Here is a 14,828-nt window from a genome sequence, read left to right as displayed (position 1 = left end):
GTTCCATTGTTCAGGCGAAAATTTGCATTAACATGAACTTCGTCGATTGAGTAGCTGTAGCTGGTTAATAAATAGAAATTGACAACGTTACATGGTCTGCAATCATTACGAGTATGTTAAGCTTTAATCCCGTGGCTTTACCCCGATCAGGTGGTTTTAATCCTGACAACCCGGGTGGGCATAAAGTGAGGCACCAAATAGTTCAGACAGTTCTCTTAAACCCTTCCTCTGTTTTTTTTTTTTTTTTTTTACGGATTAACGGGAAATCCTATGCTTAAAATTTACCCATTTTTTTTTTTTTTTTTTTTTTACGGATTAACGGGAAATCCTATGCTTAAAATTTACCCATTTTCGTTTACGGTAAGATTCTAACATTGAAAACTTCTTTCCTAAAACATTTTTGAGCCACTGTGGAGATAAAAAGGAGGGGCGACCATCAAATCTCTTCCTTGAATCCTAAATATTTCCACTAACTGCAGTAGCTACTGGATTACCTCTGTAATTGCTTTATTATTTTCTGCTATAACCTTCAGAGTTGTTTAAACTTTACAGTCTTTATTGTTAGATAGTTACTCGTATCTAAGAGTCATAGGCTCATAGGTATACCCAGTAAAAAACTATAATTTCGTTAGTATAGAAGTCCTAACTGAACACTCGAAAAGTTATTTTTGGATAATTTTCAGTATGTACTACCTTATTGGCATCATTAATATTCCATGTGAAATTCAAGTAGGCACATCAGTAAAACTTTGTCTAGTGACTAGTCGATTGGAAGATTTGAAGACATCACAAGCCTTCTGTGTCTCGTTCGTGAAAGCGCCGAATTCGTGAAAGTTAGCCCCGAACAAACGGAGTAAACGGACAGACATGAAAAAAAATCGTCGCGTTAAAACTCAAAGTTCGATTTGTTCGTTCGTTTCTTTTTGATTTGTTTTTCACCTCAGTCCTTCAGACCCTGACATCAAACAGTTTTTCAAAGACCGTCATTTTAACCTGTAACCCCTATTTCCTGCTTTCCCTACGACTTCTCTGTACGTCCTATTTTCATCTTTTGTGAACATTAGGCTTATACCTAAGCCTAAAAAACCCAAAAAGTTCTTGCGCCTTTAGAGGTTAAACAAGTCTCAAAAGATCCAATCAGGTCGCAGTGACATAGGGCTTAAATAGCCGTGGCTCTATTTATACCAAATAGCAATAAATTCTGTCAGTATTTGCTGAAGTGAATCCTCAGAGTAAGATTCTCGATATGACCTCCCTCTTGAATCCCGGCCTGATTCTCGTCACACGAAGTCGACTAGTGATCATGTGCAATTAGAGTGAACATTTTGAGTAATAGTATGTGAACAAAGTTAGTACTCGCAGTGAAAATACAATAAAAATAAAAACTAGATTGACTCCAAACCAAGGCCATCCATATCCATAGTGACTTTGCCTAAAAACTTTGTAGATTCCTTGTAGACCGGAGTAAGACAAGGTTTCGTCCCTTGGAGGTCAAAATAAATCTGTGTGAATCCCGAATAAAAATAAAAACTAGATTGACTCCAAACCAAGGCCATCCATATCCATAGTGACTTTGCCTAAAAACTTTGTAGATTCCTTGTAGACTGGAGTAAGACAAGGTTTCGTCCCTTGGAGGTCAAAATAAATCTGTGTGAATCCCAGTCTGGCCACCTGGCCTGGTAAGCTGGAGGCATTGGTTCGACTCCCAGGGATGTGCCTTTTTCTTGTTTCCTTTCGTTTTACAAAATAGGTCTAAAAAAGACCTTTTTAGAGTTGTATTTGAGACCTTTTTTTACACTCGTATATGAGACCCTTTTTAGACTGGTCTATGTTTTCCTTCTGCAAAATAGGTCGAAGAAAGACCTATTTTAGCCTGTCCGGCGATAACTCTCAAACGGTTTGTACGATTTTGCTGAAATTTGCTACATATCTTCAGCACTTGAAAGGCAGTTTCTGATCAGATCTTTTTAGGCCTTATTGGCTGATCGGGGGTCCCCTAGGTCTATGTTTTCCTTCTGCAAAATAGGTCGAAGAAAGACCTATTTTAGCCTGTCCGGCGATAACTCTCAAACGGTTTGTACGATTTTGATGACATTTGCTACATATCTTCAGCACTTGAAAGGCAGTTCCTGATCAGATCTTTTTAGGGCCTAATTGGCTCATCGGTCCCCTAGGGTATTTTTCCTACAGTTCGCTTTACTTAGTACTAGGAACATGTGTGTGATGGGTGTGGTGTGTGTGTGGGGGTGTGTTTGTGTGTGTGGTGGTCCCGTACAAAGGACGGGTCAACCACTAGTATTTAATAAGACATTGTTCCATATACAACTATACATGGTGTAATAGTGGGTGCAAAACATTGCTCAGTAAAAATATTACTCTAGTAAGCCAGACAATGCCGGTTTTTACCGGCACTATCGTTTATCAGACCCCTCGCTAGATTTACGAGCCATAATTTATGGACATGAGGATGCTGAATATTGGTCGCTTAATCAAACACATAGCTGTCTGTGTTGATAAAGTTCATCAATGACTTGGCAAGGTCTAAATGGGTTTTTTCCTATGAGCTATCTCACCCAGTCTGCTACCTAGTTACCGCGAAGATAAATCCACGAATCGTTTCGGAGCGATCATTTCTTTTAATCGAAGGTCTCGTCCAGAAATTTCCGATTTTTGTTTTCTTATTCGTATTCAGTGCACGAGGTTGTAGGCTTTTTTTATCGTGTCTTATGTGTTATGTGTTGAAATTTATCTGCAACGTGATTTTTTTTTCATTTAATTTCCATTATTTTTTATAGTGATATAGTGACAAATAATTTCAAGTTGCTCAGACCTAATTGAATCGCCTAGGAATACTCGTTTTTCAAGTCGAATGACTTTGTTTTACATAAGGTTCTGGTTTTCTAGCTCGAGTTTTTTTTACAGAGTGTGTATGACATGACATGGTGGTCCCCCCTCCTCCTCCATCTTCCCAATATCGACACCATAGATTAAAATTTTCAGGGCCTAAATAGAACACATGTAGTTGCAGAGGGGAGGGCGTGGGTTCAATTTTATCCTCAATAGAATCTGGGAATTTGACCACAATAATAGTAGTAGCCTACTGCTGGAGTAAAGGGACTTTTGCGAGCAGTATAAATAAGCACCATTATTATTATTATCTTATGGACATTAATAAACAGTTGGTTGATTATAATGAGGCCTCTCGCATATTGGAAGCGTAGTCGCGCGATGCCGCTTGAAAATCCTCATTTATTTGATAGATTGACCTCATAACTCTCGATAAGTTTGAAGCTCTAATGGTTAGGTGGTAGAGAACGCCTCCGGCGTGAACCTCGCCTAGTGGTTACCTTTCACTCAAGAGTTCATTATTATTTATAAATATTGCTAAAGCTCTGTTGAATCTAATATTAAAACAAAATTAACAGCGTTATAAATGTTTAATGGTGCTATAAATGTTATTAAATCAAAGTTAATATTGAAGTGACTGATTGGTCTTCTCATATCATACTCGTCTTTTTATGGTGCGAATTCTTTAGCTTCATTACAAAAACTATACTTACAGTAATAGAAAGTAATTATCGATTTGATTGATTGATTGATTAATTTTACGATTTAATTGATTGATTGATTGATCTTCTCATGACATACCAGCTTCTGTGCTATGAAAGTCATAGTTGTTACTTAGATTCCTTGTGCTCTCTAGGATCCCTATTATGGTAGTCTTTTTGCATCACTGGTCACAGGTCGATGTTATTCTTGCCTACTTATCTATGTCTATGTTTCTAAGATGACCAGTAGTGGTTCTCAATCCCAGAATCATGAGAAATTATTTTCAACTTATTGTTTCATTACAAATTTTCATCAGTAAATGGTTTCTTCAAATTAAATTGATCCCAAGGGCAAGGAAAACCTAGACCCTTGACAAATGGAGTGTACCTGAAGGCATGTGATGTGTCCCAATCCAATCGACCCCAATGGGAGAAACAAGTGAATTTAAAAAAGAGGGTTGCCATTAAGCATGTGGTCTGTTGTGTAAATTTCCAAAATTTAGGTCTGTCTCATGTGGAAAGGCACTTTGGTCTCCTGCGCAAGTGCAGGTTCATGTAAACATTCCAAAAATTGACCAAAAAAAGTAAACATGAGACCGAAGAACTGAGGGTAACGGTGGCAAGTTTCGAGTCAATTAGCCTGCTAAAGGTGGACTGGACCATACAGAACTGAAAGAAATGTTGACTCTGTCAAGAATCAAACCCGGTATCTCCGGCGCGCAAGCCTAGTGTAATGTAATTCGTACTATAAGTTACGGAGAACAATCGTAGAATGTTGAGAATCGGTGGACCAAGATCTATCTTATTCCAAACTGTATGCAGCTATATGCTACTAAGATGCACAAACAACTTGAAACCGTAAAAGGTTAAGGAAGCCTTAAATGTTAGTGAAGTTTCTTTGATTCTGTTACAAGATGGACTAGCAAGTAGATTTAACTAGCAACTAAGGCCAGCCATTCACTATCAGGTATACCATCAGAATAAGGATGAGCACATACTATCAGGTAGACCTGACAGGTACGGCTGAAAAGATCCGAATGTCAGGTCTACCTGATACCTAACGAGGACACACACTATCAGGTAGACCTGACAGGTACGCCTGAAAAGATCCGAATGTCAGGTCTACCTGATACCTAATGAGAACACACACCATCAGGTAGAACTAATGGTTTCTTCAAATTAAATTGATCCCAAGGGCAAGGAAAACCTAGACCCTTGACAAATGGAGTGTACCTGAAGGCATGTGATGTGTCCCAATCCAATCGACCCCAATGGGAGAAACAAGTGAATTTAAAAAAGAGGGTTGCCATTAAGCATGTGGTCTGTTGTGTAAATTTCCAAAATTTAGGTCTGTCTCATGTGGAAAGGCACTTTGGTCTCCTGCGCAAGTGCAGGTTCATGTAAACATTCCAAAAATTGACCAAAAAAAGTAAACATGAGACCGAAGAACTGAGGGTAACGGTGGCAAGTTTCGAGTCAATTAGCCTGCTAAAGGTGGACTGGACCATACAGAACTGAAAGAAATGTTGACTCTGTCAAGAATCGAACCCGGGATCTCCGGCGCGCAAGCCTAGTGTAATGTAATTCGTACTATAAGTTACGGAGAACAATCGTAGAATGTTGAGAATCAGTGGACCAAGATCTGTCTTATTCCAAACTGTATGCAGCTATGCTACTAAGATGTACAACCAACTTGAAACCTTAAAAGGTTAAGGAAGCCTTAAATGTTAGTGAAGTTTCTTTGATTCTGTTACAAGATGGACTAGCAAGTAGATTTAACTAGCAACTAAGGCCAGCCATTCACTATCAGGTATACCATCAGAATGAGGATGAGCACATACTATCAGGTAGATCTGACAGGTACGGCTGAAAAGATCCGAATGTCAGGTCTACCTGATACTTAATGAGAACACACACTATCAGGTAGAACCCCTTGGCAGTTTTTTTAAAGGAAGTGTTTGTTCGGGGCGATAACAATCATAACAAACAAAATGACCTTTGGATTTTTGTATAAACCACAAGGGTCATTACAAATATTAAATCCCACTATTTTTACTTTTGTTTTTATCAGTGAAAGTAGACCGTTGATAAATAAAACGAAGAAGGGACGTGCACTGATTCATGTTTCTGGTCATTCGTGCATTTCTCACCGTTCTTCTGTGACCTAGTGATAGATATAATTATTTATAAATAAAAACCTAATATCCTTTAACTTAAAAACTTGTAGAATAACTCGTGGTAACACAAAGCTTGTAAAATAGAAAGTAAAAATAGTAAATGTAATAATTAATTTATTTTGTATGTCATTTATGTCTGGAAGGTTTAAGTCCATCCCAAGTGACGAACGGAATTATAAAATCCCCTGTTGGTTAAACTATCCTAATAACTTGAAATGAAATTATCTTGTGAGGTTAGTTACTCACTTAGGTAATAATTACTTTCAGAATTTTAACTACTTCTAATTATTACACACTTACACATTCTTATAAGTGCAGTTGCAAACATGTCTGATCTTTCAAAGGTTAAACGATTCAATAAACATTAAAGCTACCGAGAAATGAATGTCGGAAGCTCTTTTCAAAGTCTATAATGAACAATTAAAATCTAGAAGTGCAGCGTAATCTCATGTCCAATATGAAGCAAGATAAAAGTAAGCCGTCCACAATGAGTGCCAAAGTGATACCCAAATTGTACTGTGAGTCGATAGAGATCGATTGTCCTGATCACGAGTATACCTATCGGTCACGACCAGCCTCTCCTTCGCCATATTCAAGGAACAATTCCTTCAATCGCTCGCCTAGTCCTTTGACATTTCTTGTGCCGGAATCCACCCCAAGTAATGACTCTAAAAGGAGCTCTCCAAACGATGTACCAAATCAACAGCCGGGAACCAACAAGGTTTCGACGTTCCTGGAACTGCCGGATACTTTCAGGTCGCGATCGAAATCTTTGGATGATGGCAAACGAACGACGGTGTCGAAAAAGCCGCAACTGCCGATAGATTGCGCGTCGACTTATAAAATTTACGATTCCATTTTGAAGCAAGGTAATTTATGATCAAATTTAGAAGTTCATTATTCTCTTTTCTTCTTTTATCAGGAGCTTAATGACAACTTTCTGAGGCCTACCAGGCTCCGTTGTATGATCTTCTTTAGTATATTATCTAGTGGAAAACCGGTAAAAACACAAAACCTAACTAATAAAGTGAAAATATTCAACGCAAGTGACTCGTCAACAGAAATATCATCAGTGCTACTTTTGTGTAGAATTTTAGGACGGATGTGATTTGCTGTTCCTAATTTTGCTTGAGAGCTGAAAAGTCTACATTATTTTAATCTAGGCATTTTCTTCTAAGATTAAGAAGCGTGGTAGCGCTCCGCCCCGCCAAGCCAAAAAAAAGTTCGACAGTTAATATTTGTCTTAGAGGTTTGGAATGAGCCTAGTATTTTAAGATTACCTTTATTTTGCTCAGTGTGTTATGTCGAATTAACATGTTGAAACATTAACTTCATACTTTTTTACCATCATTAGGCATATTTTAATCATTCCCAACAATTCAGCTTTTCTCAACGATTCCAAGACGTTGTTTACAATTACTTTTATTTTCCCATCACCAGTACCCTTGACTTTGATAATTCCAATGCCTCTAGGCATGCTTTTATGATCAATTGAAATAACATCATAAAAGCATCATAATTATCATAGCTTATCAAAGCAGTGCCTTACTGAGTTACTCTGATATGGAAATAGTACATTACGGGTTAATTTCTCCTACCACGCTCACCATCCAGCGTTCAATATGCTGTAGAGTTAACCTGTATTCGAAAATCATCGGGTCGAGCCTATAGTTTATTTGTTGGATTGATTTTTGAATGGTAGGTATTGATTTTTTTTTTAATGTAACACGTTTTTAATAATAATAATACTAATAATTAATAATAAATACTGTAATAATAGAAAGTAAAAAACGGGGGAAACTCTAACGTCAACACAGAACACATGTTTTCCATTCCGAGTTTTTCTTGTCAAAATTTTAGAATTCATCGTAAATTTTTTATTCGAAATTAATCGGTGAAAAAATAATGGTGAATTTGTTTGTGTGTAGCCATTCTAATTCTAAATCCGTTCATTTATTTTTAAACGTTACTTTTTGTTAAAATTATGAAGTAAAAAAAATCTCGTTTTAAACCTGATGATTGAAATTTCCATTAAATTTTTGTTGTTTTCATCAACACATCTAATTTGTTTTGAAAACGAAAATATAAATTCAGATCCGATAAACATTAACGTTAAAACGGGAAATCTTACGTTTTCTGGAGCTTCTATGGAGATGGGCTAAAAAAGAAGTTTCGGGATAGCTACCTATACTTCAGACAAAATAATAATAATAATAAAATAAATAAAAAAAAAGTAAAAATACCCCTTTGGTCAACTGTTTTTAAAGAGACAATCTTGTAAATGAAAATCAAGTACCTAATACCAATACCTAAATTAAATATCAAATTAAAAGATGCTCGTATCATTCTCCTGATAAATACTTCAACCGAAAATAATACCCAAAAATAACCCTCTTTTCATAATAAAATAATTAACAGAAAAATGTACTTACTAGGAAAAGAATTACATAAACGTTTCAGTTAACTCAGAATTACGAATAATGCCCAATCTTACCACATAGAGTTTTCAGTTAATCTAGAGTTAAAATACTGGCCTGTGTAAATCAAATGAGTAACGTCAAAGAAAATCCTTGACACTGTGTTAACTCTCAGTGGTAAAATTGGCCATAAGTATATCCATGATTAGTATCGGTAATCATAATTAACTTTCTATTGTTTAACTAGAAGATAACTTTAACAAAATTAACTCGGTAGTGTGTTAAATCTCATCTATACAAACATACTAACTAAACTAAAGAAGAGAATTAATTCATTCAACACCTTCGGGATAGAAACGCTGATGTTTTTAGACGTATTCAACACATTTCAATTATTTCGAGATTTTTGGTTAATTAATCTATAAATTTACCAAACACGAGATTAAACCAAGTTTAAATCAGTATAACAAAACAAAGGCCAAAATGTGTGTTTTCAGCTCTTAACCTATCAGATCCAATTCCTATATATAAAGGAGCCTAAATTGTTTATGGAATTAGGCTACATGTAGGTATAGGCAATGAGGGGCTGCATTTACAACTCTGCAGTTCACATTTCACAAAAAAATTGACCTCACAGTAAGCGCCAACCCATACATTTTTCCACCAAAATCTAACGTAAGGCCAACCATTTCCCAACCAAAATTCTCATTAGGCTAACAATTTACTATCCTATAAACAACGTTTTCAAAAGTTTCGTCCTTAATTCTCCGTCAACTTTGGAAGTGTGAAATGCTACCGAAGTTTCTCATGGAACGCGAGCCTAGTTCAGAAGTTCAACAGGCAAAAATTAAATATCAAATTAAAAGATGCTCGTATCATTCTCCTGATAAATACTTCAACCGAAAATACTACCCAAAAACGACCCTCTTTTCATAATAAAATAATAAATGATCTAACAGAAAAATGTACTTACTAGGAAAAGAATTACATAAGCGTTTCAGTTAACTCAGAATTACGAATAATGCTTAATCTTACCACAGAGAGTTTTCAGTTAATCCAGAGTTTAAGAAATACTGGACTGTGTAAATCAAATGGGTGACATCAAAGAAAACCCTTGACACTGTGTTAACTCTCAGTGGTAAGATCGGCCACAAGTGTATCCATGATTAGTATCGGTAATCATAATTAACTTTCTATTGTTTAACTAGAAGATAACTTTAACAAAATTAACTAGGTAGTGTGTTAAATCTCATCTATACAAACATACTAACTAAACTAAACAGAATTAATTCATTCAACACACAAACTGTTTTCAAAATGAAAGACTTCAACAAATTAGCAAAATGAAGAAAATGTGGAAGTCCAATCGTATACAAGTTAACAAAATTTCCAATGTGCAAAATGTCCGGCGAATGTTTGGACGAATATAGTTACAAAATTTCAGCCATAGAACGGTTGAAATTCCATGATGACAAGCATAGGAGTCGATCTCTGGACGCAAGGTCTTTGGAAGCCTCTGGAATCAGAACTTTCCAAGTAGGTTTTTCTTCTCTTCTGATTTAAAATTCTTACCCCGAGGAAAAAATTGGTGATAGAATGTCACAAGTTAGATCGAAAGAACTCTATAATTGGTTTAATACCCCTGATTTAGGTTGTTGGAATACTATATTATAGTGTCGAACTTCCCAATATAGAGTTCCGGAACCCAGTCACTCGATTGGGCTTTCGGCACCCTATAAATTTTCTGCAGTCACTTGGATCCGAAGTCTGCCGTTCTATTTACTACCACAGCGTTGGTTAAACTTGGTGGTGATACATTTTGGTAAGACCAGTCCGAATTTCATATATCCGGAAGTACACAACTTTTTTTTTCGAGGGTGTAGCAGCTAGTAAAAAATACCTACGTACAATTTTACAAACCACATGTACAATATTTTCCTCAATGCTACAATGAAATACCTTGAACGGTTTAAAGTCAAGTTGAATTAAAAAAAAAAAAACAACAACACACCTTATGTAGATACTCATACGTATAGTTATAGAATAGAACAGATGAGGTAATGAATCAATAGGTACATGATAAATTAGATTCTTAAACGAGGAAAATGTAGATAAAATTAAACATGGTTTAAATTGAGGGGTGATCTGAAAAAAGGACGTAAGGTCACTTACGTCCTTTTTCAGGAGTCTGCAATTTTGGATAGCAAATTTTGTTCTTAACACGACAGTGAAAGAACCATCTTTCTATCTTTTTTCTACAAGTTATGGCAAATTTTGTGAACCCTGTAACCTGTAACATTATTTTCATTTGAAAATAAAAACTTTAAACAGCATTATCTCGAAACTATGTTTTTGCAGTTATGCCCTTCTTCCAGATTACGCCTCAATTTATGTTAAAATATTAAACAAGGCTTTAATGTGAAGTAATAATAAACATGGTTTCAATTTTGTTTCAGAGAGCAGCGGCGATTCACCAGCAACAAATTGCAGCTCAAAGTAAGTGTTTTTTTTTTTACTCTTTATGATAAGTAGGGTACCTATATTATGTTTACTCTAATGGTATACCTGCCTCGGTGGAGAGAGCAGCGGCGATTCACCAGCAACAAATTGCAGCTCAAAGTAAGTGTTTTTTTTTTTACTCTTTATGATAAGTAGGGTACCTATACATATTATGTTTACTCTAATGGTATACCTGCCTCGGTGATGTAGTGGTCAAGGCGCTCGCCTGGTAAACAGGAGGGCGTGGGTTCAATTTTATCCTCAATAGAATCTGGGAATTTGACCACAATAATAGTAGTAGCCTACTGCTGGAGTAAAGGGACTCACCAAAATCTAACGTAAGGCCAACCATTTCCCAACCAAAATTCTCATTAGGCTAACAATTTACTATCCTATAAACAACGTTTTCAAAGGTTTCGTCCTTAATTTTCCGTCAACTTTGGGAAGTGTGAAATGCTACCGAAGTTTCTCATGGAAAGCGAGCCTAGTTCAGAAGTTCAACAGGCAAAAAAAAGTGAATAACAAACTAGTCCGCGAACACAACGTAAAATCATTCATACTTTCCATTTCCTTGTAGACGTTTCATCACTAGTTGAAGGTCACACACAACGTTCGGAATGTGAGTTAAGGTGAAAAGCTAAAAGGTCGCCAAATGCTGATGCTAATCAAAATATGAGGACAAAAAAATTTGACAGAATTCCATACAATAAATTTGACAGAATTTCATATTTCTGACCTGAGAAAATCTAAAGCCGAATGCTACACTAGTTGAAGGTCACACACAACGTTCGGAATGTGAGTTAAGGTGAAAAGCTAAAAGGTCGCCAAATGCTGATGCTAATCAAAATATTAGGACAATAAAATTTGACAGAATTCCATACAATAAATTTGACAGAATTTCATATTTCTGAGCTGAGAAAATCTAAAGCCGAATGCTAATCAGGATTTAGACGATAAAATTTGACATAATTTCTTATTTCTGAACTGCTAACTTGGTCATTGTCCTCTTCTAGACACATAAAAAAACTGCAAGGAAGGTTGCAGTGTATGCTGGGCTGAATATTAATCAGAACCAACTCATAATGTCAGTATATCACCATACCATGAGAATTATTCATTAATGCAAAAGGGATAGAATCGAATTTCTAAACCTTGTTTAGTCGAATTACGAATGAAAATTTGGCGATTTCTGTAAATCAAACCCAGGACCTTTATGGCAAGCTGACATAATTTCTTATTTCTGAACTGCTAACTTGGTCATTGTCCTCTTCTAGACACATAAAAAAACTGCAAGGAAGGTTGCAGTGTATGTTGGGCTGAATATTAATCAGAACCAACTCATAATGTCAGTATATCACCATACCATGAGAATTATTCATTAATGCAAAACGGATAGAATCGAATTTCTAAACCTTGTTTAGTCGAATTACGAATGAAAATTTGGCGATTTCTGTGAATCAAACCCGGGACCTTTATGGCAAGCAAGGCACTCTGGTATCATAGTACTAGCCAGAAAGAATAAGGTTCGTTCTCGGAACGGCCGGCTTTCTCCTATCCTGTCTTCCTTCGCTTCGCTTTCGGGACGATAAGACCTTAGCAGTTACAGTTTCCTCTATCAAATATCTTAGAAAAGAAGTATTAACCATGAGAATACTGAGATGAATTATTTATTTGTCTTTATGTATTGTTAAGATAACACAGAAGTCAGTGAATCTTGCTAGATAAAGATAAGTGAAGGTTCGTTCTCGGAACGGCCGGCTTTCTCCTATCCTGTCTTCCTTCGCTTCGCTTTCGGGACGATAAGACCTTAGCAGTTACAGTTCCCTCTATCAAATATCTTAGAAAAGAAGTATTAACCATGAGAATACTGAGATGAATTATTTATTTATCTTTATGTATTGTTAAGATAACACAGAAGTCAGTGAATCTTGCAATCTTGCTAGATAAAGATACACTATCGAGACTAGGAATGCAGTATTGGAATGCAGTACAATGTCGTAAGAAAGTTGTTCAAAAAACATAGCTTAAAATGTTCTGTATGAAGGCCCAGCCTTGCGTTCCGCTCTACCAAGTTTAGAGTGAAACTGATGCCGTAAATGAGAAAGTCTTTGTCTGAGAGTTATTGACTATTGAAGTTGACGATATACTCGTAGTTTGATATTGAATTGGGAAAAGCATGTATACCACCTGTTTGTTTTTATCAAATGAATGCATTGGATTCAGTCATTAACTCTCAGTATATCTCATTCAGTCATGAGCAGACTCGTGAGATCACAAGTTGGTTTGTTTTGGACTTCTGTCTTGATTCTATATTTCATTGTTGTTTTCCAAATAATATTTCTGTATTTCCTTCTTCATTTTATTTTTGTTTTCAATATTCCCTAATTCATTAGGGATTGAATTTAGCAATTTTGGTACTTGAAACTAAGAAGTCCCTTTACCCCCCCCAGCAGTCTAAACAAGGTCTCGTGTATTTTATAGGTTTAATATATCCTGCTCGAATGAGACTGAAAAGTCTCTTTACCCCAGCAATCTAAACAAGGGTTCAAATGTATTCTATAGGTTTTATAACATAGTGCAGAATGTTTATAGCACAAGACCTTGCTCAGTTATATCACCCGATCTACCTTCCGCTCTACCAAGTTTAGAGTGAAACTGATGCCGTAAATGAGAAAGTCTTTGTCTGAGAGTTATTGACTATTGAAGTTGACGATATAGTTTGATATTGAATTGGGAAAAGCATGTATACCACCTGTTTGTTTTTATCGAATGAATGCATTGGATTCAGTCATTAACTCTCAGTATATCTCATTCAGTCATGAGACTCGTGAGATTCACAAGTTGGTTTGTTTTGGGGATTGATTTTAAAAGCAATATCGATCTATCCTTAAAGATCCAAAAAATTCGCTGTCTATCTCGGTCGTTCAATCTTAAGCACTTTTAGGAAATACATTTCGAAAGCAATCGGATTATCATTAAAATGCCCAGGAAATCCGTCTCTGTGAGTACCTGCTTACGGATACTTTTAGAAAGCTGTTTCTCGGTCGTTCAATCTTAAGCACTTTTAGGAAATACATTTCGAAAGCAATCGGATTATCATTAAAATGCCCAGGAAATCCGTCTCTGCGAGTACCTGCTTACGGATACTTTTAGAAAGCATTTCCGTAAACTTTACTCTCAGCTTTTTTTCTTTGCTCCAAGTTTGAAAACATTGCGTGTATTCCTTGGCAGAAGCTGTTCATTTCCGTAAACTTTACTCTCAGCTTTTTTTCTTTGCTCCAAGTTTGAAAACATTGCGTGTATTCCTTGGCAGTTTTTTAAAGGAAGTGTTTGTTCGGGGCGATAACAATCATAACAAACAAAATGACCTTTGGATTTTTGTATAAACCACAAGGGTCATTACAAATATTAAATCCCACTATTTTTACTTTTGTTTTTATCAGTGAAAGTAGACCGTTGATAAATAAAACGAAGAAGGGACGTGCACTGATTCATGTTTCTGGTCATTCGTGCATTTCTCACCGTTCTTCTGTGACCTAGTGATAGATATAATTATTTATAAATAAAAACCTAATATCCTTTAACTTAAAAACTTGTAGAATAACTCGTGGTAACACAAAGCTTGTAAAATAGAAAGTAAAAATAGTAAATGTAATAATTAATTTATTTTGTATGTCATTTATGTCTGGAAGGTTTAAGTCCATCCCAAGTGACGAACGGAATTATAAAATCCCCTGTTGGTTAAACTATCCTAATAACTTGAAATGAAATTATCTTGTGAGGTTAGTTACTCACTTAGGTAATAATTACTTTCAGAATTTTAACTACTTCTAATTATTACACACTTACACATTCTTATAAGTGCAGTTGCAAACATGTCTGATCTTTCAAAGGTTAAACGATTCAATAAACATTAAAGCTACCGAGAAATGAATGTCGGAAGCTCTTTTCAAAGTCTATAATGAACAATTAAAATCTAGAAGTGCAGCGTAATCTCATGTCCAATATGAAGCAAGATAAAAGTAAGCCGTCCACAATGAGTGCCAAAGTGATACCCAAATTGTACTGTGCTTCTCTTCCCTTTTTTTTTTTTTTTTTTTTTTTTTTTATCTTCTTTTTTAATTTATCTTCCAAACCCCTTTGTTTATTGGACAAGTTTTAATGAAATGACGGACACTTTTGTTTTT

At 35.8% G+C, this 14,828-nt stretch overlaps 1 protein-coding gene across 14 annotated transcripts in view; it reads left to right on the top strand.

The window, feature by feature from the left end:
* The window catches only part of LOC108251835 (5'-AMP-activated protein kinase subunit gamma-1), a 34,648-nt gene that overhangs the window by 9,372 nt on the left and 10,448 nt on the right, over positions 1–14,828 (top strand). For 12 of the 14 annotated variants that reach the window (XM_017444768.2, XM_026824819.1, XM_026824828.1 and 9 more), the window contains one exon: positions 10,599–10,638. In XM_017444768.2, coding sequence (XP_017300257.2) covers positions 10,599–10,638 — 40 coding nt within the window. Of the gene's footprint in view, positions 1–6,006; positions 6,595–10,598; positions 10,639–10,721; positions 10,762–14,828 lie in introns of those variants that run through there. The other 2 variants (XM_026824820.1, XM_026824823.1) reach the window with 2 other exon arrangements.

The sequence above is a fragment of the Diaphorina citri genome, unplaced genomic scaffold (genome assembly GCF_000475195.1).
Source record: "Diaphorina citri unplaced genomic scaffold, Diaci psyllid genome assembly version 1.1 scaffold653, whole genome shotgun sequence".
NCBI classification, from domain to species: domain Eukaryota; kingdom Metazoa; phylum Arthropoda; class Insecta; order Hemiptera; family Psyllidae; genus Diaphorina; species Diaphorina citri.
The sequence above is the reverse complement of the archived record's forward strand: the minus strand, read 5'-3'. Positions and strand labels throughout refer to the sequence as shown.